Below are 21,600 nucleotides of genomic sequence, written 5' to 3'. Positions count from 1 at the left end.
CTTCTTTGTTTGGGTTTTGGAGGTGCCCAGATGAAGACCAGCTGTGAAGCAATGCAAGCTGCTCGGGGGGCCTTGGGCTTCTTTTGGATGTTCTGGTCTCACTGACTCAGCTGCAGTTTATTAGGTAAGTTTAGAATTCAAAGGATCAGGCCATTCATATGCAGAAGCCTCTGCGCTCATCTTGGATGGGGCAGAGTCTCAGGCCAATCAAACAGCAATGGCTACCCATCAGCCTTGCCCTAAGAGGCCTCTGGGGCTCATTGTCCTGCGGTAACCTCAGAGAAAACCACCCTCGAGTTTTGCCCACTGCCAGACAGTTCAGTTTCTCCCCATATCAGCCTGGGTGGCCAGAGTCTTGCCCAGAAATGAGTTCAGAGCAGTTGGGAGCTTTTGTCTCCATTCCAATTGAGAAATCCAGCTGTGTACTCAGTTTCCAGCCCTATCTCCACACTCCTCCCTACCTCTGCTGTCCACAGCTCCTGTGAATCTCAGTGTGCTTTTCTTTCCTTCTAGTTGTAGAATTTCCACTCAGCCAGCCTTCCTGTGGTTCTAGATGTTCGTTTTGTCTTTTAGATTTAGTTTTGAAATTGTTCAGGTGTTTACTTATGCTGGCATCTTTGTTTCCCCCCCAAACACGTTTCTTCTTAACTAATTTTTATGACTGTACAACCAAGTAGCAGATGCATACATTGTGTTGGATTCTAATATCTAAGTGCTATAAGTATTAACTGCTATTTTTCCATTACAGAAATGATAACCTTTTCCTGAACTTTATGAATCCTTACGTTTATCTTGCCAATAATTATTACTTAAACAGATAATTCAAGTTGTGGTATGAGAGAATATAAAGAACTTAAGCAATTATGCCAAATAAGTCTTTTAATCACCATTCTGCCTGTAATAAACTGAACCATATTAATCTCTATGACATCAAACCCTCAACCCTGCCTCTGTTTCTTCATGAAGTAGGGTTGTATTCATAGTTCTCTTAGGTTTTTCATGAAGGCAAAGGAAATAGATAATGTGTGTAAAAAATCTAATACATTGACCAAAAAAAGATAACTGTAGAATATTAATAACACTGTGTTACTAATGCACCTGACATGATATAGTAAATATTGCAAATTTATTTTTCTTCAAATTCAAAAATAAAGATAATATTTAGAAACCAAAGTAGTAAGTCCTTTTGATCATTTTATTTTTTTTTACATTCATATTACTGATTACTTCTTAAATAATATCTTTAGATACGAGTGTGAAGAATCTTTTACAACTTTGAATGTAGATATTAGAAATCATCAAAACCTTCTTGATTCTTTGGAACAGTATATCAAAGGAGATTTATTGGAAGGTGCAAATGCATATCGTTGTGAAAAATGTGATAAAAAGGTGTGTATGGTTCAATTTTTAAAAATACATATAATTGCATTTAACAGAACTGGAATACATGAGAGTTGTTGGTGTCTAATCTAAAAATTTATCTTTGTGCCATCTCTGCTTTTTTATAATGGTAGCAAAGAAGTAGTCAAGATGACAACTGATAAAAGAATTTGTCAGGGAAATAATATTGAGAGAAAATAATGCAGTGGAGTAGGAAAAACCATTACAGTTCGATAACTAATTTTAGAAATCTCTGCAGCTAAAAGTTACACAGTTACTTTTCATTTTTCCCTGAATAAGTTGCCATTAACCAACTTCCACCTGAAGAGTTGATAGTAGGAAATATTTTTCCCTTTCTTATATTATTATTCTTCAAGTTTAGATCAACAGGATGCTAATTTTATTTGATTACATGAGATTTTTCAGTCACTTTTATTTTTAAAAACATCAGTTTGTGGAATGGAGTAATAACATGTATTTGAAGATACATTTGCTATGGCAAAGAATAAACACTTAATTTGACTAATCATGCTCCCTCATCTCTAGAGTATCTGCATTGATTTGACTTAAAATGTCATTTAGATTGTGGCATCTAAAAACATTTGTCCTGCTGCCCACAGCTCTAGACAATTTCTGGGGCCACTACTTTTTATATACCCACTCATAAATCACATTTTATTTTTTTATAAAAATACTGGAGGCCCAGTGCACCAAATTTGTGCACTAGAGGGGGTCCCTCCTCCCAACCTCTTATGCTCTACTAGCCCTCAAGGGATATCCATCTGCTGGCTTAGGCCCGCTCCCCTGTGGGATTGGGTGTGAGCTGGCAGTCAGACATCCCTCTGGCAACTTGGGAGCTGTTAGTCAGACATCCTTAGTGCTGCTGTGGAGGTGGTAGAGTCTCTGTCCACTGTGTTCACAAGATATGAACCGGCTTTTGGCTGAGTGGCACGCCTCCTGTGAAAGCGCACTGACCATCAGGGGTCATTTTCTGCATTAAGCATCTGCCCATTGGTGGTCATTGTGCTCCAGCAACCAGTCATTCTCCTGTGTGGATCAATTTGCATATTACCCGTTTATTATATAGGACTAGATGCCCGGTTTATGAATTCGTGCACAGGTTGGATCTGGCTGTTTCTGTGCCCTGCAGGGTGCATCATAGTGATTGGTCATTCTTATCACTTAGGGTTTTATATATGTAGATATATTTTTATTGATTTTAGAGAGGAAGGAGAAGTAAGAGAAACATCAATGACGAGAGAGAATCATTGATTGGCTGCCTCCTGTATGCCTCCCACTGGGGTTGGAGCCTATAACCTGAGTATGTGCCTCTGACCAAGAGTCAAACTGTGACTTCCTCATTCATAGATCAATGCTCAACCACTGAGCCATAGCAGCAGGGCATAAACCACATAGTTTATAGTAAGGACCTTGATAGCACTTTTTCCAGAGCATAGGATTAAATGCATTAATATTTGTAGCACTAAGCCTGTTATCAGGCCTGTAAATGTCATACATATTAGCTACTTTTATTATTTAATAGTATGTCTATTATTTTTTCAATTATATTCTAATTAGCATAAAAATAAACATCAAGCCAAAACGGTTTGACTCAGTGGATGGAGCATTGGCTTACGGACTGAGGGGGTCTCAGGTTCAATTTTGGTCAGGGGCATATACCTTGGTTGCAGGCACATCCCTGATAAGTAATGCGTGCGAAGCCAGGTGATCAATGTTTCTAACTCTCTATTCTTCTCCCTTCCTCTCTGTAAAAAAGCAATAAAATATATTTAAATAAAAAAATAAACATTAAGTGCATGATTGATCAGTAAGCAGTAGTAGTAAGTCAACTAGCTATCAGTTTCTCCATCTAATTTTTGTAATTTGCAACCAAATGAGAAATTATTTACATATTTTTGTTTTCTGTGAACGTTGAAAAAGTCAGTAGTCTGATTGTATTATCATTTATTCACCTATTTGTAAATAAATTCAGATAGATCATAAGTTTTAATATGTATTATTAAGTTGCGTTGATGTATTTGATAAAAGAACATTATTATTTTTTATTTATTGTAGGTTGATACAGTAAAGCGTTTGCTAATTAAGAAACTGCCTTCTGTTCTTGCTATCCAGTTAAAACGATTTGACTATGACTGGGAAAGGGAATGTGCAGTTAAATTCAATGATTATTTTGAATTTCCACGAGAGCTGGATATGGAACCTTACACAGTACCAGGTGTTTCCAAGCTCGAAGAAGATTTTGTAAACACAGATAGTCAGCTAATACCACAGACTGTGCAGTCTGAAAGTGAGACATTAGAAAGCACAAAATACAGTCTTGTAGGAGTGCTTGTACACAGTGGACAAGCAAGTGGTGGACATTATTATTCGTACATCATTAAAAGAAATGGTAAAGATGGTAAGAGAAATCGCTGGTATAAATTTGATGATGGAGATGTAACAGAATGTAAAATGGATGATGATGAAGAAATGAAAAATCAGTGTTTTGGTGGAGAGTACATGGGAGAAGTATTTGATCATATGATGAAGCGTATGTCATACAGGCGGCAGAAAAGGTGGTGGAATGCTTATATACTTTTTTATGAACGAATGGACACAAAAGACCAAGATGGTGAGATGATAAGATACATATCAGAGCTAACTATCACGAAACCTCATCAGATGATGTCATCAGCCATTGAGAGAAGTGTATGGAAACAAAATGTGCAATTCATTCATAACCAAATGCAGTACAGTTTAGAATATTTTCAGTTTATGAAAAAACTTCTTACATGTAATGGTATTTACTTAAGCCCTACTCCAGGTAAGTTTCTGGAATATATTTTTCCCATAAATTTATTAGCCTTTGTATCATTCCATTTTTCAAAAAAATATGTTTTTATTGATTTTAGAGAGCAAGGTAGAAGGTGAGATAGATAAGCTTCCTATTAATAAGAATACTTTTTATTTCACTTCTTTTCTTTTTTTAAAATATATTTTATTGATTTTGTACATAGGGAAGGGAGAAAGATACAGAGTCAGAAACATCGATGAGAGTGAGTCATCGATCAGCTGCCTCTTGCACACCCCCTACTGGGGATATGCCTGCAACCAAGGTACCTGCCCTTGATCGGTCTTGAATCCAGGACCCTTCAGTCCCCAAGCCGACGCTCTATCTATTGAGCCAAACCGGTCTCGGCTTTGTTTCACTTTTCATTTCTTTATTAGGCATCTTTGTTTATATTTAGTGATGTGGTGTGGTTTTTTTGTTTGTTTGTTTTCTTAGTTTTTTCCATAAATTAATTAGCCTTTGTATCATTCCATTTTTCAAAAATATATATTTTTATTGATTTTAGAGAGCAAGGTAGAAGGTGATATAGATAAGAGAGAAGTACTGATCAGCTACCTCCTGCACAGCTCATATTGGTGATCTAGCCTACAACCTAGGCGTATGCCTCGACTGGGAATTGAATCTTGACCTCCTGGTTCATTGGTCAATGCACAATCACTGAACCTCACTGGCCAATCTTAATGTGTCAGCATTAAAAATTTTTATAATTTTGAGTTTGAAGTCAAATTTTTAAGATATCTAATACCTTGGAATAGTGACATTCAGTATCTAGAAACAGAAGAGCTTTTACTTGTAAACAATTGTTTTGAATCAAACATTACTGAGAGACATAGTTTGGTGAAGTGCTAAGATAACTAGGAAAGATTGCTTTTAGCTAAAATTTTGTAAACGTGAGCTTTTACTTAAACACATTTAAACAAATCTTTATGTGTGTTTTTTATTCAAGGACAAGATCAGTTGTTGCCTGAAGCAGAAGAAATCACCATGATTACTATTCAACTTGCTGCTAGATTCCTCTTTACCACTGGATTTCACACAAAGAAAATAGTCCGTGGCCCTGCCAGTGATTGGTATGTGGCATTGCCTTTTTTTTTTTTTTTTAATTGATTTTTAGAAATGGAAAGGGATCAATTTGTTGATTTGACTTATGCATTTATTGGTTGATTCTTGTATGTGCCCTGACTGTGTATCAAACCTATATGGTTGGTGCATTAGTACAATGCACTGAGCTGCCTACCTGGCTTTGCATTTTGTTCTTACTGTTGTAGATGGTTTAATCATTATTATAGTGTTTTATTTTTCCCTAACCAAGAGAATCTAGCCAGGGGCACCTGAGGTTTCAGGTGACTCTGGAGACAGGTGTGTAGAGTGGCCCTGTACCTGCTGCCCCTGCAGGGTTGAGGGAACTGGACATCACCATCTTTGAGAGTGGGGCCGTCAATTAGCGTATTTCCTCCTTATCGGCTGTGGGCACCTCAGCAATAGCTGAGGGGGTCAATTAGCATATTCATTCTTTATTAGATAGGATGGAGGACATATAATACCTTATTCTAACAACTATTTTTTTAAATATATTTTTACTGATTTCAGAGAGGAAGGTAGAGAAAAAATGAGATTCAACATCAATAATTGGAGAGAATCATTGATTGGCTGCCTCCTGCATATCCTGTACTAGGGATCAAGCCCTTAACCTGGACATGTGCCTTGATGGGAACTGAACCTGGGACCTTTCAGTTCAAAGAATGATGCTCTATCTACTGAGCTAAATTGTCTAAGGCTTTATTTTTAGCACCTTTCAAATTGGAAGATGTTAAGGAGATAACCTGGATGAAGAAGAGTTTGATAATAGATTTGTATTCACCTACACAAGTTCTCATTTAATGCATTTTGTGACTAAGGTTAACTACAGCAAGTCACAGATGGATAGTTGTATTTCAATACAGAAGATCTTTCCTCTTTTTTTGCTTAATGAAAACTCATTAGGCGCTTGCCAGTGGATAGAGCATAGGCCTGCAAACTGAAAGGTCCCAGGTTCAATTCTGGTCAAGGACACATGGCCCAGGGTGTTGGCTCAATCACCAATGGGGGACTTGCAGGAGGAAGCCAATCAATGATGTTCTTTCTCATCATGGATGTTTCTATCTCTCTCTCCCTCTTCCTTCCTCTCTGAAATCAATAAAAATATATTTAGCCATAACCAGTTTGGCTCTGGATAGAGTGTTGGCCTATGGACTGAAGGGTTCCAGGTTCAGTTCAGGTCAGGGTCATGCATGTACCTTGGTTCCCAGTCGAGGGTGTGCAGGAGGCAGCTGATCAATGTTTCTCTCTCATTGGTGTCCCTCTCTAGTACTCGCCCTTCCTCTCTATAAAAAAAAATCAGTAAAATATATATCTATTTAATTTTAAACTCTTTGGTTCACTATGGTAATGAAAGCTCATAAGCTTCAGAATGAAAGCTCATAAGTAAAGATTTCTTTTTTTTAATATTATTTTATTTGTTTGTTTGTTTGTTTATTTATTTATTTATTTATTTATTTTAGGTATGATGTTTTGTGTATTCTCCTTCGTCACAGCAAGAATGTACGATTTTGGTTTGCTCATAACGTCCTTTTTAATGTTTCAAATCGCTTCTCTGAATATCTTCTGGAGTGCCCTAGTGCAGAAGTAAGGGGTGCTTTTGCAAAACTTATTGTATTTATTGCACACTTCTCTTTGCAAGATGGGCCTTATCCTTCGTCTTTTTCTTCTCCAGGACCTGCTAGTCAGGTAATTGAAAGTATTTTTGTAATAATGAGGTGCTTACAAGTAAATCCTAATTTCTGCAAGGTCATGTCAATAGTCACAGATATCGGCTTGATATATATACATTATTGAGTTCACTAAAAATTATTTCATAGTAATGAGTAATGATTATTGGGTAATTTAAAAAACATAGGGAAATTTCTTCTGCTTTTTCTGTTACTTGTAGTTATGTATAAGTCTTCCGATTCTATGTTCAGTTAAGTTTGACTTTTTAAAATATATTTATTTTTATTGATAGTATTACAGATATCTCCATTTTCCCTTCTTTCTCTCCTCTCCTCCTCCTCCTCCCATCCCCCCTGATTCTTCCCAGCCCCAACTCATTTCTCTAGATCTCCACTACTCTATTGCCTGTGTCCATGCATATAAGTATATAAGTTCTTTGGTTTATCTCTTCTCATCTCCCCACCCCACATCAAGGTATGTCAGTCACTTATTTGTGGTATCTAATGAACAAAGTGAATTGACCAACAAATAAGATCTGAAGCATGAAGGCATGGAACAAGATTGACTTTTTAATGGATAAATTTAAATTCTTTGTTAGTTAACCTTTTTGTAGTAAAAATAATATGCACGTCATTTGTTTAGGATTTTTAAAAAATATATATTTTATTGATTTTTTACAGAGAGGAAGAGAGAGGGATAGAGAGTTAGAAACATCAATGAGAGAGAAACATCGATCAGCTGCCTCCTGCACATCCCCTACTGGCTTCAGCTATTTGGGATTTTTTTTAACAATTAAAATATAGTCTGGCCAAAACCAGTTTTGCTCAGTGGATAGAGCATCTGTCTGAGTACTGAAAGGTCCCAGGTTTCATTCCAGTCAAGGGCATGTACCTTGGTTGCTGGCACATCCCCAGTAGGGGGTGTGCAGAAGGCAGTTGGTCGATGTCTCTCTCTCATCGATGTTTCTAACTCTATCTTCCTCCTCCTCCTCCTCCTCCTCCTCTTTCTCCTTCTCCTACTCTTCCTCTTCCTCCTCTTCCTCCTCATTTTATTGATTATGGTATCCCAACATTGTCCTCATCCTCTAACTTCCTTTCTATAAAAAAATCAATAAAAATATATTTTAAAAAATAAAATATAGTCTGGTTAGTGTTGCTCAGTGGATTGAGCATCATCCCATGGACCAAGAGGTCCTTGGTTTTATTCCTGGTCAGGGGACATGCCCAGGTTATGGGCTTCATCTCCAGTAGGGACACGCAAGGGGCAGCCAAGGAGTGATGTTTTTCTCTCACTGGTGTTTTTATCTCCCTTTCCCTTCCTATCTAAAAATCAATAAAAATCTTTTTTTAAATTAAAGTATAAAGTGTTTGTAATAAAATCTATCCCAGTTCTTTATTCCCTCTCTTCAAACATAATTATATTTAATAATTCCCTTTCTCATATTTGTGACTAAGGCAGCCATATGAATATATTTTTATGCAAGTATACTACTTGGTATCTCATTGCTGATAAAATGTCTTATCCTTTACAGGCATGTGATAACTTAAACTTGAGTGATCACTTATTAAGAGCAGTTTTAAATCTCCTGAGAAGAGAAGTGTCAGAGTATGGCCGTCATCTACAACAATATTTCAATCTCTTTGTAATGTACGCAAATTTAGGTAAGAGTTTTTAGTGTATTGTTTCATATTTACGTATTAAATGATGAAAGCATTTTATTTTTTAATGTGTTTTTATTGACTTTAAAGAGAGAAAAGGCAGGAGAAAGAGGAACAACAATAAGGAGAATCATCTCTTTCACTGCCTCCTGCATGTCCTCTACTTGAGATCCTTGACTGGGAATCAGACCATGATTTATTGGTTCCTGGGTCATGGCTCACCCATTGATCTACACCTCTCTGTCATGAAAGCATTTTAATGCAGTGATGACTTTTTATCATTTCCAATAGAAGCAGTATTCCATATTCATATTATCCAAAGCCATTTCAGTCCTGGCCAGTGAGGCTTAGTTGCAGTGTACATAGAAGTTGCTGGTTTGATTCCTAGGCACATTCTCAGGTAGGGTGCTCAATCCCTGATAGGCGGTGTGCAGGAGGCAGTTGATCAATAATTCCCTCTCCTCATCATTAATGTTTCTTTCTCTCCCTCTTTTTCTAAAAATCAATCAACTATTCTTTTTTAAAAAAGGTTTGATCACTTTTTTTTAAATGCTATTACAGGTTTTCTGTATAACATTTTGTTTTGTTTTTTTGTTGCTATTAATCCTCACCTGAGGATATTTTTCCCATTGCTTTTTCAGAAAGAGGGGAAGGAGTGGGAGGGAAGGAAAGAGGGAAGAAACAGAGGAAAACAAAGAGAGAATCATTGATGTAAGAGACACTTCGATGTGAGAGAGCCTCTGGCATGTACCCTAACTGGGGGTAGGGAGCACACCCACAACTGAGATATGTTTCCTTAACTGGGAATCAAACCTACAACCATTCAGTGTGAGGGCTGATGCTCTAAACACTGTATCTCACAGGCAAGGTCTTTATGTATAACTTTTTAATGGTAATTTTAACCTGCTACTTTAAGATAAAACATATATTTGATAATATAGTTACATAAGGTCAGAAACTGTCTAACTTGTTTTTTTACCTCTTAATTATCATTTTAAAAACCTGATTTTCAGGTTATATGCCCTAGTCTGAATTAGAATTCTAAGGACTAAGAAAAGAAATCTATATTTTCTTAAGAATATCAGATGGGCTGAAACTGGTTTGGCTCAGTGGATGGAGCATCGGCCTGCGAACTCAAGGGTCCCGGGTTCGATTCCAGTCAAGGGCATGTGCCTTGGTGGCGAGCACATCCCCAGTGGGGGGTGTGCAAGAGGTGGCTGATCGATGTTTCTTTCTGATCAATGTTTCTTTCTGATCAATGTTTCTGACTTTCTGTCCCTCTCTCTTCCTCTACCAAAATTCTGTTTTGTCATTTTCATTTTCATTTTCATTTTATTGTTTGTTTATTTATTTATTTTTAATCCTTAGCTGAGACTGTTTTATGGATTGAAGAGAGAGAAATATTGATGTGATAGACAAAAACTGGATTAGTTGTCTCCTGGATACACCTAACACAGATCAAACATACAACCATATTATGTGTCCTGACTGAGAATTGAATCATCCTCTTACTGGTATATGGCAGGAGACTTCCAACCAACTAAGTCGGGACTGCAGTTTGTTTGTTTATTTGTTTGTTTATAAAATATTTTATTGATTTTCCACAGAGAGGAAGGGAGAGGTATAGAGAACTAGAAATGTCAATGAGAGAGAAACATCAACCAGCCACCTCCTGCACACCCCCTACCAGGGATGTGCCTGCAACCAATGTACATGCCCTTGACCATAAAGGAACCTGGAATCCTTCAGTCCGCAGACCAATGCTCTATCCACTGAACCAAACTGGTTTTGGCGTGCAGTTTTTATTTTAAATAGTTCTTATTCATATATCACTCACCCTTGGTCTATAACATTATCTATATTTATAAAAGTCTAATATTCTAAGTGTCCAACCTTTCAGTCAACTGGTCAACCAGTTGCTATGATGTGCACTGATCTACAGGGAGCAGACCTTCTGACAGATAGGTTAACTTGCTGCTGGGGTCTGGCTGATTGGGACTGTGTAAGATGGATCATACACGACTTGGAGCCCTCCCATGGTTCCTTTCCAGCCAGCCAGCCTCCGACAGTCCTTTCCCTGACAGCTAGCCTCCATTAACCAGAAATAAATATTCTATATAATAAAAGAGTAATACGCAAATTGACCATCACTCCAACATACAAGATGGCTGCTACAAGATGGCCAACAGGGGAGGGCAGTTGTAAGGGACCAGGTTTGCAAGGGAGGGCAGTTGGGGGTGATCAAGCCTGCAGGGGAGGGCAGTTTGGAGCAATCGGGCTGGCAGGGCAGTAGTGAGGCATCAATTAGGCTGGCAGGTGAGTGGTTAGGGGGTGATCAGGCTGGCGGGCAGAAGTGGTTAGGGGGCAATCAGGAAGGCAGGCAGGTGAGCAGTTGGGAGCCAGCAGTCCTGGATTATGAGAGGGATGTCTCAGATTGGAGAAGGTGCAGGCTAAGCTGAGGGATACACACCCCCGTGATGAATTTCATGCACCAGGCCTCTAGCCTATAATAATAAAAGTATGATATGCTAATTAAACGATGTCCTTCTGGACAACATTCTGGATAAAGTCAGGGCTGTGAGGGAAGCCCAGGTCCCAGGTGCCAAAGGGAAGCCTGTGCTAGCAGCCAGAGGAAGGAAGGCCTTATTCTTGCACAAATTTTGTGTATCAAGCCTCTATTGCGGTAATAAGGAGAGAAGAAATTCAGAGTCTTAATAATGAAGAAGTACATAATTTTAAGAACTCTATTTTTAGTTTCAAACAAAAAAATACAGATAATTAAAGGCTCATGAAGACTAGCAAAATCAGAAAAGTGGAAATAATAAGTGTAGGATTTGGTGGTGGTGTTTTTTTGTTTGTTTGTTTTAAAGGTTTTACTAGAGAAGGAAGAGACTGGCCATTTACAAAAGACTTTTGATTTCTCCTGAATTTTAGTTTTTATCTTTATCTTAATTTATTTAGATGAGAGTTGCTATCTAGGCTTCAATAGTTTTTTTAAGATGTCTTACACAGTGTACATTTTGCTTAGGGCTTAATGCAATTGGAATTCCAAAATCACAGAATTCATTAAATTAATGGATTTTCTATTATATCTGCATTCTACTTGCGTTTCTACAGTATAAACAAAGGGAATGAGCTTCATAAATATTATAGGAAGTTATATTAGATAATTTTATTTTTTTGTTATGCAACAATTGTTTTCTTTATTTTCCTTATACATTTTTCTTTTTCCTTTTTTTTTTTTAAATAGGTATTGCGGAAAAGACACAGCTTCTGAAATTGAGTGTACCTGCTACCTTTATGCTTGTGTCTTTAGATGAAGGACCAGGTCCTCCAATCAAATATCAGTATGCTGAGTTAGGGAAGTTATATTCAGTGGTGTCTCAACTTATTCGCTGTTGCAATGTCTCATCAAGAATGCAATCTTCAATCAATGGTAAAGTTGAAGTTTTTTTTTTTCCCCCCTCTTTTTTCTTTTTAGAATTGATTACAGAGAGGAAGGTGATGAAGTAACAGACAGAAACATCAATGATTAGAAAGAATCATGGAGTGGCTGCCTCTGCACAACCCTCACTAGGCATATGCCCCATCTGGGAATCAACTTTGATTTGGCACATATATGATGCTCAGTCGAGTTACCATGGCCGCTAGTAGTTTAAAAACAATGCTGTTCTTTAATTAAGAGTACTTAAAGTTCTGAAGATTTGTAAAATTATAAGTTTGAAGGTTCATGCTTTGGTATTATATTTTCATCACATTTAGTTAAAAGGACATATTTTAAAGCTTATTTCTCTCTATTATGATAAATCTTTTATTTATAATATGGTTGATTTAAGAATTTTTAAATATATGGTTTTGATGGGGCTTTTTTGGTCTTCATTGTCAGCATTTTTAGTTATGCATCTTATCAATTTGATGTGTCTGAATCTGATCATTTTAATGAACATTTTTATGATTAGGAGACGTTATGATATCTTTTGGAGTAAAAATTCAGTAATATATTTATGAGAAATCTACTTGCTTTTCATTGATGACAAATCTCTTTTAGGTAATCCTCCTCTTCCCAATCCATTTGGTGACCCTAATTTATCACAGCCTATAATGCCAATTCAGCAGAATGTGGCTGATATTTTATTTGTGAGAACAAGTTATGTGAAGAAAATTATTGAAGACTGCAGTAACTCAGAGGAGACCATCAAGTTGCTTCGTTTTTGTTGCTGGGAGAATCCTCAGTTCTCATCTACTGTCCTCAGTGAACTACTCTGGCAGGTTAGCAGAAAATAGATATTTATATTATCTGTAATTTGATTCATTATTCCTTTATGTAATTAATTTAATCATGTTTTACCTAATTTTAGGTTGCATATTCGTACACCTATGAACTACGTCCATACTTGGATCTACTTTTGCAGATTTTATTGATTGAGGATTCTTGGCAAACTCACAGGTAGCTACACATTATGTTATCATAAATAAATAAAATTGCCAATAGCCGATACAGCCAAATATATTTTTTACTTCTTGAAGCTCTGTTAAATATCGTTAAAAAAATAATGACCAAGGTGAAAGAAAAGTTACACCTTCTCTTGCAATTTTATCTTTATTCTTATTTTTTTTCTCTTGAAGCTCTAGTTTCATACTTACTGCTTCATTTTTTCCCACTTAATATTTTTCACTATGTTTTTTTTTATTAAGATAACTAGCATAAGCTTTTGATAAGTATTTAGGTTTTATGAATGCCAGTTTGAGATTATATAAACCCTTGAACAACATGGTTTGAACTGCTTGGGTCCACTTATACAAGGATTTTTTATTTTTCACATCTACATTACTGAAAATTTACTTCTTTTTCATTTTCTTCTCTCTGCCTTTATTTTAATACAATACATATATAACATTATACAATACATACAAAATGTACAAAGATAAAATGTGTTTGGTAACTTTATATTACCAGTAAACTTACTACAACAGTTTAGTTGGATACAACACCATTTCAGTTTTAGGGGATACAAAAGTTATATATGGATCTTTGTAATACTCAGGGTTGGGTGCATCTACTTCTGCTTTTTCTGCTTCTGCTGCTGCTTCTGCTTCTGCTTCTGCTTTTTCTGCTGCTTCTGCTTCTTCTGCTTCTTCTTCTTCTTCTTCTTTTTCTGCTGCTGCTGCTTCTTCTGCTTTTCCTTCTCCTCCTTCTTCTGCTTCTGCTTCTCCTTCTGCTTCTGCTTCAGCTTCTTCTTCTTCAGCTTCTTCTTCTTCTGCTTCTTCTTCTTTTTCTGCTGCTGCTGCTTCTGCTTTTCCTTCTCCTCCTCCTTCTGCTGCTTCTGCTTCTTCTTCTGCTGCTGCTTCTCCTTCTGCTTCAGCTTCTTCTTCTTCAGCTTCTTCTTTTTTCTTCTTCTGCTTCTTCTGCTTCTTTTGCTTCTTCTGCCTCTCCTCCTTCTCCTCCTCCTCCTCCTCCTTCTCCTCCTGCTGCTGCTGCTTCTGCTGCTGCTGCTTCTGCTTTTGCTTCTGTTGCTGCTGCTGCTTCTGCTTCTGCTTCTGCTTCTGCTTCTTCTGGTTCTTCTGCTTCTTTTGCTTCTGCTTCTTCATCTTCTTCGTCGTCATCAGATTCTTTGCCTTCTTCAACCACTGTGGGGTGACTTGTAGGGTGGATGGGGAGGAGAATCTTGCTGATAATACATTGGCTGGCCTGGGGCCTACAGGCTGGGGACTGCTCCTGCATTGATTGTGGTCAGTGCATGTCATAGAATTGGATGTTTCACCAGTCATTCCACCGTTCAATCAATTTGCTTTAAAGCTTTTATTGTATAGGACTAGAGGCTGGTGCATGAAATTCATGCACGGGGAGGGGGTGTCCCTCAGCCCAGTCTGTACCCTCTCAATCTGGGACCACTCATTCTGGCCTAAATGGCAGTCAGACATCCCTCTCAAAATCCAGGACTGCTGGCTCCCAATTGCTTGCCTGACTGCCTTCATTATTTCCCCAAACCACTTCAGCCTGCCAGCCTGATCACCCCTAACCAATCCCCTGCCAGCCTGATTGATGCCTAACTGCTCCACTGCCAGCCTGATTGCCCCTAACGGTCCTCCCTTGCTCTCCTCTTGATCCCCCTCACCTGCTCTTCCCTGCAGGCCTTTTCACCCCCAACTTCCCTCCTCTGCTGGCCTAGTCACCCCAATTGCCTTCCCCTGCAGGCTTGATCTCCCCCAACTGCCCTCCCTTGCAGGCCTAGTCCCTCCCAACTGTCCTCACCTGCTGGCTTGATCATATACAACTGCCCTCTCTTGCAATCCTGGTCCCTCGCAACTGCCTTCCCTTGCTGGCTATCTTGTGTTGACCATCTTGTGTCCACGTGGGGGCAATATCTTGACCACATAGGGGCAACCATCTTGTATGCTGGAGTGACAATCAATCTGCATATCGCTCTTTTATTAGATAGAATTGAGGCCTGGTGCACAGGTGGGGGCAGGCTGGTTTGCCCTGAAGGGTGTCCCAGATCAGGGTAGGGGTTCCCTTGAGGTGTAGGGCAGATTGGGCAAGTGGCCTCTGGTGGTTTGCAGGCCAGCCACTCTTCCCCCGGCAACCCAAGCAGATGACCTGGTATCTAGGATTTATTTATCTTCTATAATTGAATCTGTAGCAAAAGTGGAGCCAAGCCTCCTGCTTGCTTAGTGGCCACAGCCATTTTTGTTGGGATTTGTTTATCTTCTATAATTAAAACTTTGTAGCATTGAACGGAGACCTGGAGTGACCAGGGTGTGCAGAAATCTTGACTTCTTCCAATCAAGCCTCCTGCTGGCTCTGTGGCCACAACCATCTTGATTGGGGTTAATTTGCATACTTGCTCCTGATTGGCTGGTGGTTGAGGCTTGTGGGTGTAGTGGAGTGATGGTTAATTTGCATATTAGTCTTTTATTAGATAGGAATAGCAAATTCAGTCAAATTATACTCTTGTCAGTGAAAATGACCTACCAAGTGTATTTTCCAGTGATTAGTATTCAAGTTAATTTCGTACTGCCAAATTAGAGGACTATCATAGTCATTAGAACCTTAGCACTCTACAAATGCAATCTTTAAAAATGATAACTCAAAGTATATTATTCTCAAAGCAGTCATGAAAGCAGTTGTTTCTTTTAAAATGATATAATATTGGTAAACTTAATTCACATTTAGTAATGCATTATTTATTTATTTATTTTTAATATATATTTTATTGATTTTTTACAGAGAGTAAGGGAGAGGGATAGAAAGCTAGAAACATGTATGAGAGAGAAACATCAACCAGCTGCCTCCTGCACACTCCCTACTGGGGATGTGCCCAAAACCATGGTACATATAATACATTGCCCTTGATTGGCATCGAACCCAGGACCCCTCAATCTGCAGGCCAATGCTCTATCCACTGAGCCAAACCAGTTAGGCTAGTAGTGCATTTAAATTATGATATAGCAAAATCATTTTATAATGATAGTAATTTTTTAAAATATATTTTATTGATTTTTTACAGTGAGGAAGGGAGAGGGATAGAGAGCTAGAAACAACTATGAGAGAAAAACATCAACCAGCTGCCTCCTGCACACCCCGCACTGGGGATGTGCCCGCAACAGATATACATGCCCTTGACAGGAATTGAACCTGGGATCCTTCAGTCCGCAGGCTGATGCTCTATCCATTGAGCCAAACCAGTTTCGGCGATAGTAATTTTTTAAGATTGCTGAATTTTAGGTCAAACTCTTAGCCAATTCTCCAAATGCTAGTTCTGACATCTACAAGCTGTTTGGCTTATGTACTTTGTTTCTCATCTTTTAAATGGATTTATAAATGCTGCCTTTTTGAATAATTAACTCTAGAGTTAACGTAGATGATTGCTTCAAAACATGTATTGAGTGGCAGACAATAATCACTACACTGTTAATTCTAGATATTACAAAATTTTATATCTGGTTGGTTTTTTTTTTAGAATTCATAATGCACTTAAAGGAATTCCAGATGATCGAGATGGTTTATTTGATACAATCCAGCGTTCTAAGAATCACTATCAAAAAAGAGCATACCAATGCATAAAATGTATGGTAGCTCTCTTTAACAATTGTTCCGTTGGTAACCAGATATTACAGGTGAGAATTATTTCTTATAATTTTAATACAATCTGAATAATAATTAAGGACTGCTTTAAAATAAATTCTGAAAGTTTAGAGTCAGTATTTTAAAGTCATATAGTAAATTATTCTAAATTATTTTACATAATTGTTTGTTTGTTTGTTTGTTTGTTTTTAAGAGTAATGGAGATCTTAAAAGAAAGTGGACCTGGGCAGTGGAATGGCTTGGAGATGAACTTGAGAGAAGACCATATACTGGCAATCCTCAATACACTTACAATAATTGGTCTCCTCCAGTACAGAGCAATGAGACATCAAATGGTTATTTCTTAGAAAGGTCACATAGTGCTAGGATGACATTTGCAAAAGCTTGTGAACTCTGTCCAGAAGAGGTAAAAAAAAAAAAAAACAAAAAAAAAAAAACCATTAGTAGCAAGCAGGTAGAAATGGGGGGCGGGGGGAAAAATAATTTTTTAACTTATAGTCTTTATATTGTGTAAAAATATGTTTGTGTTATTGTTTTATTGATTTTAATGTTTACTGTTGATTGGTTTGTTCTTAAGTAATTAAAGAATCTTGTTAACTCTAGTTATTTTATTTTATTTATTTATTTATTTTAAATATTTTATTGATTTTTTATAGAGAGGAAAGGAGAGATATAGAGAGCTAGAAACGTCGATGAGAGAGAAACATCGACCAGCTGCCTCTTGCACACCCCCTACTGGGGATGTATCCGCAACTCGGGTACATGCCCTTGACCGGAATCGAACCTGGAACCTTTCAGTCCGCAGACCGACGCTCTACCAATGAGCCAAACCGGTTTTGGCAATTCTAGTTATTTTAAACAAATACCTATGAAATTATCTAAAAATTATACATCTAGTGGAATCCAAGTTTTTTTCTCTTATGTAAATTATTTTAACTACAGTAAATGTTAAGTGATTAAGAGGTCAGCTTTGTGGATGCTTCCAAAATTTATCTCAAAATAAGGAGATTAAGAATCAAATTTAAAGTTGCAACTCCTTTAAATAATCAAATGAAGCTTGATTACTACAGCTGTTTGGGTCTGGCCTTCCGCCTTTGCCCTTCCTGGCAAGGTGAGGCTCTTTGGGGTTAGCCACGCCTAGAAGTGTCATGATGATCTCTCTATTCTAAAGTAATCAGATGAAGTAAAATATTCCTTAACTGAGCACAAGACCTTGCAACCCTAAAAAAAAAAAAAAAAAAAAAATTAAGTTGCTATCATAATCAAATTCTTAATCTTTTTATATATTTAAAATTAGGAGCCAGATGACCAAGATGCCACTGATGAGCATGAGTCATCTCTGCCAGAAGATGTCCCATTATATTCTAATTTATCTGGATCTCATTATCAGCAGGTAAATAATAGTTTGTTTCATATTTATTTATATCTAAACCAATTTGGGGTTTCTTAAAAAGTATTTAGCTCTTTTTTATATATACTTTAACTTACTATTATGATAGTAAGTTATAATATATAGCTAGTAAGTTAAAATATATATAAAACCCTAATATGCAAATCGACTGAATGGCAGAATGACCAGTCACTATGATGCACACCAGGAGCTTTGAGCATCTGCCCCTGAGAGGGCAGCCAGCCAAGGCAAGTGCCAGCAAGGACTTCCCCATCTTTCCACCAGCCACAGAGGGAGTTAGGGTAGGGCCAACCAGCAGGCATTACTAGGCCTCTAGCTAAGTCAGGTGTCAACAGGGGCCCCCTGATCCTGCCCACTGGTCACCTGCCTTGCTGGTGATCGGCCCTGATCGTCAGCGAGGCCTGGAGACCCTAGCCTATATATTGGAAACAGACTCTTAGATTTAAAAATTAATGCTTGGCAAGGCTATTCCAAAACAAGATGATGCAGTGATGACATCCAGCGATGACATAGCTTTTTGTGATCAGTCCTGATTCTGACAATATAACTGTGTGACAAAGCCAATTAACTTCTCTCTGCTTCAATTTTTCCACCCATATAATGGGTAAAATTGTACTACTGCCTCAGAAAGGTCATATTATATGCTACTTTTTATAATCGGGGGAAAAAATGTAGCTACCCATACAACAGCAAGATGCCTTTCACCTCTATGAAAAGTATGGTCACTGGTGCATGCAGCTTCCCAGATTGCAAAAGGCATGTCCAACTGTCATTTTAGGCTCGATCCCCACAAGGACATACCCAAAGGTTGCAGGCATGCTTGAGGGGACCCACCTTTACCCCCATGCATGAGTTTCATGCATCAGGCCTCTAGTAACATAATAATGTAATTATCTAAATAGCTTAGACAAACGATCAGAAAGTAGTGGTTAAGGTGGGGTTATGTTGGAGCATGTTTAATTTACTTCTATGTTATTTTCTTTGTCAATCAGGGGCTAATAGTTGTAGTTAATAAAAATATATTTCATAGTAACATAAAACTAATTATTAAATGTTAACAAACATATCTTGCTTTTACTGCAATATTTAGTCGTAAAAAAATAATCAACAATTTGATTTTAATAGGTAGTTTACTTGAAAAAATAACATGAAAAATAAAGATGATGAAATTTTTTATTCAAAAACAAAATTTTTAGGGAAAAGTTTCTGAGATTTTTTTGAATTAATACCTAAAATGTCACTAATTTGGATCTTTTAAGGTAATGGTTCTTAAATTGAATGTGCCACATAATCACCTAAAGGCATCTGTTAAAAACAGATTGCTAAGTTCCCCTTCTCCACATTATTTAATTCAATAGACATGGAGGTGGGTTGCAAGAGTTTACATATCTAACCAATTCCTAAGTAATGTTGCTGCTAGTGTAGGGAACACACTTGGAAAATCAATCATCTTAGAAGAGCAAGTTGAAAATAAGCACTCCTACAACACTCTTGATGGAAGTTAAATCAAACTCACAGATTTGTTTGCTTTTTTGTTCAAATACTATCATTTGGTACTTACTTTCCTTACAATATGGGAATTGATATATAAATTACTTTAGAACTACTATATGAGTTTTTTTTAAATATAAATCCCTAAAAATAAGAGATATATATTTACTTTCAGAAAAATTTTAGTCTGTGATTTTTAATTTTAATATGAAAAGTTTGACATGCAGATCTCTTTTACATTCTCAGAATAATCATGTGCATGGACAGCCATATACAGGGCCAGCAGGACATCACTTGAACAATCATCAGAAAAGTAACCAACAAGCACAAGAAAGTGATGAAGGCAATGAAGATGTATCTTCATCTCAAATGAGGGATCAGTGAAATGTCCATAACCGGTTCCATTAAGATCGTGCCCTCAGGCCTTACTTTCTGTGTAGCTAGTATTTAAAGTAGACAAATTGTTCAACATGCATTGGATAGTCTATTCACTATCTCATTTGCAAAAATTTGCTGTCAATACATAAGCCACCAGCAGGGGAATAGTGTTTTATAATTATTGGTTGATAATATATCACTATATATATATATGTGTGTGTGTGTGTGTGTGTATATATATTTGATAATATATAAATGCAAAGGTATACATAGTATATATTAATGTTTAACTGTTAATTCTTATGCCAAAATTTTTTTGATGGGTTGACTGACATTCAAAAATAGCTTTTTTATGTCTGCTAAATTCTGCAACCAATATTATCTGTTTCAAGTCAGTTCAATCAACTCTTTACCATATAAATAAACAAATAAAAAGATAACATAAAAGAGTGTATCCACATCACTCACATGAATAATGTGGAAAAATTTTGCATGACTTCACACAAAGTTTGTGTAGCCAATGAAGACAAAATTACATGAATGATACCAGTTTCCCAAAAGTGATAACTATATTGCCCAATATTTTATTGATATATAAATTATTTTACAACTTATATGAGTTTTTAAAATACAAATCTTATTTCTCATAACAAGAGTAAATAAAAAACAAGGGGAAATGTGACCAACAGTTTTTGTTTATACATATAATCTTCATACTTAATGGTTGACAGTTCAGTTTCTAATGGAATGTGAATGTATTGGTAATTGGTAATAGGCATTTTAAAGGTTTAAAATAAATATATAAAATTTTGCTATGCCAAAATGTATAAAGCATAATAATAGAAGCTCATATTTAGTGTGCTTATTTTGTTTTCTGATACAGTTTATTCAACGAAGTTTCTAAAGTTTTGCTTCTACTGGAGTCTGGTGAAGTGAACATCATCAGAATCCCACAATGGTACTATAGCACTAACATGTCTGCTTGGTTTTCTAATTAGTCACAATTTTATTTGAAAGAAAGAATTGTCCCAATTCCTTTTTCATTCCAAAACTTAACTGTTGCAGAGTTTAATTAAAATATAAATTTCTCCCTAGTTAATATAATTCTGAAGTAGTATTTTAGAAAAAAAAAACATTTGTTTCAGGATTCTAAGGAATTCATGAGTCAATACTATATTAAAAAAAGAATTGGTAACTTTTGAATGTGTGTAATATTTTGGAACTTGACTCAAATCCAAATATCCCTGCATAGAGGTCTGTCCTAAATATTTTGCTGTTTTGTTTTATAGAAATTATTTTGCTGAATTCACAAATAGAATTTGATTTATGAAGAATTTTGTCCTATGGTGTTTTTGTTTCCTGTTAATCTTTGGTTTTGTTCTTAAGGATTGCACTTTAAAATTAATTCTTTGTCATATCTTGTCATGAATTCAACATTTGTGACGCATTGAGATTTTGTGCTAAACCTATTTGCTTTTTACCTTTTATTACAAAGATTTACAAAAAAGAAAAGTATTGGCACCTTAAAATTTTCTAAGTTAATCTTGTACTTTAGATACATTTTTATAGTCATTTATTTATTTATTTATTTATTTAT

The 21,600-nt window shown here is 36.7% G+C and overlaps 1 protein-coding gene across 7 annotated transcripts in view; it reads left to right on the top strand.

The window, feature by feature from the left end:
• The window catches only part of LOC118712127 (probable ubiquitin carboxyl-terminal hydrolase FAF-X), a 186,960-nt gene extending 165,619 nt beyond the window's left edge, over positions 1-21,341 (top strand). For 6 of the 7 annotated variants that reach the window (XM_045577118.1, XM_045577120.1, XM_036425631.2 and 3 more), the window contains 12 exons: positions 1,248-1,389; positions 3,457-4,204; positions 5,178-5,301; positions 6,772-6,997; positions 8,511-8,640; positions 11,888-12,073; positions 12,686-12,906; positions 12,996-13,084; positions 16,599-16,755; positions 16,917-17,129; positions 18,021-18,116; positions 19,872-21,341. In XM_045577118.1, the coding sequence (XP_045433074.1) occupies positions 1,248-1,389; positions 3,457-4,204; positions 5,178-5,301; positions 6,772-6,997; positions 8,511-8,640; positions 11,888-12,073; positions 12,686-12,906; positions 12,996-13,084; positions 16,599-16,755; positions 16,917-17,129; positions 18,021-18,116; positions 19,872-20,009 (2,470 nt within the window). In that variant the 3' untranslated portion in view covers positions 20,010-21,341. The remainder of the gene's footprint in view (positions 1-1,247; positions 1,390-3,456; positions 4,205-5,177; positions 5,302-6,771; positions 6,998-8,510; positions 8,641-11,887; positions 12,074-12,685; positions 12,907-12,995; positions 13,085-16,598; positions 16,756-16,916; positions 17,130-18,020; positions 18,117-19,871) is intronic. The other variant, XM_045577119.1, reaches the window with a different exon arrangement.
• Positions 21,342-21,600: the final 259 nt, after the last annotated feature.

Source organism: Pipistrellus kuhlii, unplaced genomic scaffold, assembly GCF_014108245.1.
Source record: "Pipistrellus kuhlii isolate mPipKuh1 unplaced genomic scaffold, mPipKuh1.p scaffold_m20_p_83, whole genome shotgun sequence".
Taxonomy (NCBI): domain Eukaryota; kingdom Metazoa; phylum Chordata; class Mammalia; order Chiroptera; family Vespertilionidae; genus Pipistrellus; species Pipistrellus kuhlii.
Note: the sequence above shows the minus strand (reverse complement) of the source record. Positions and strands in the feature narration are given on the sequence as shown.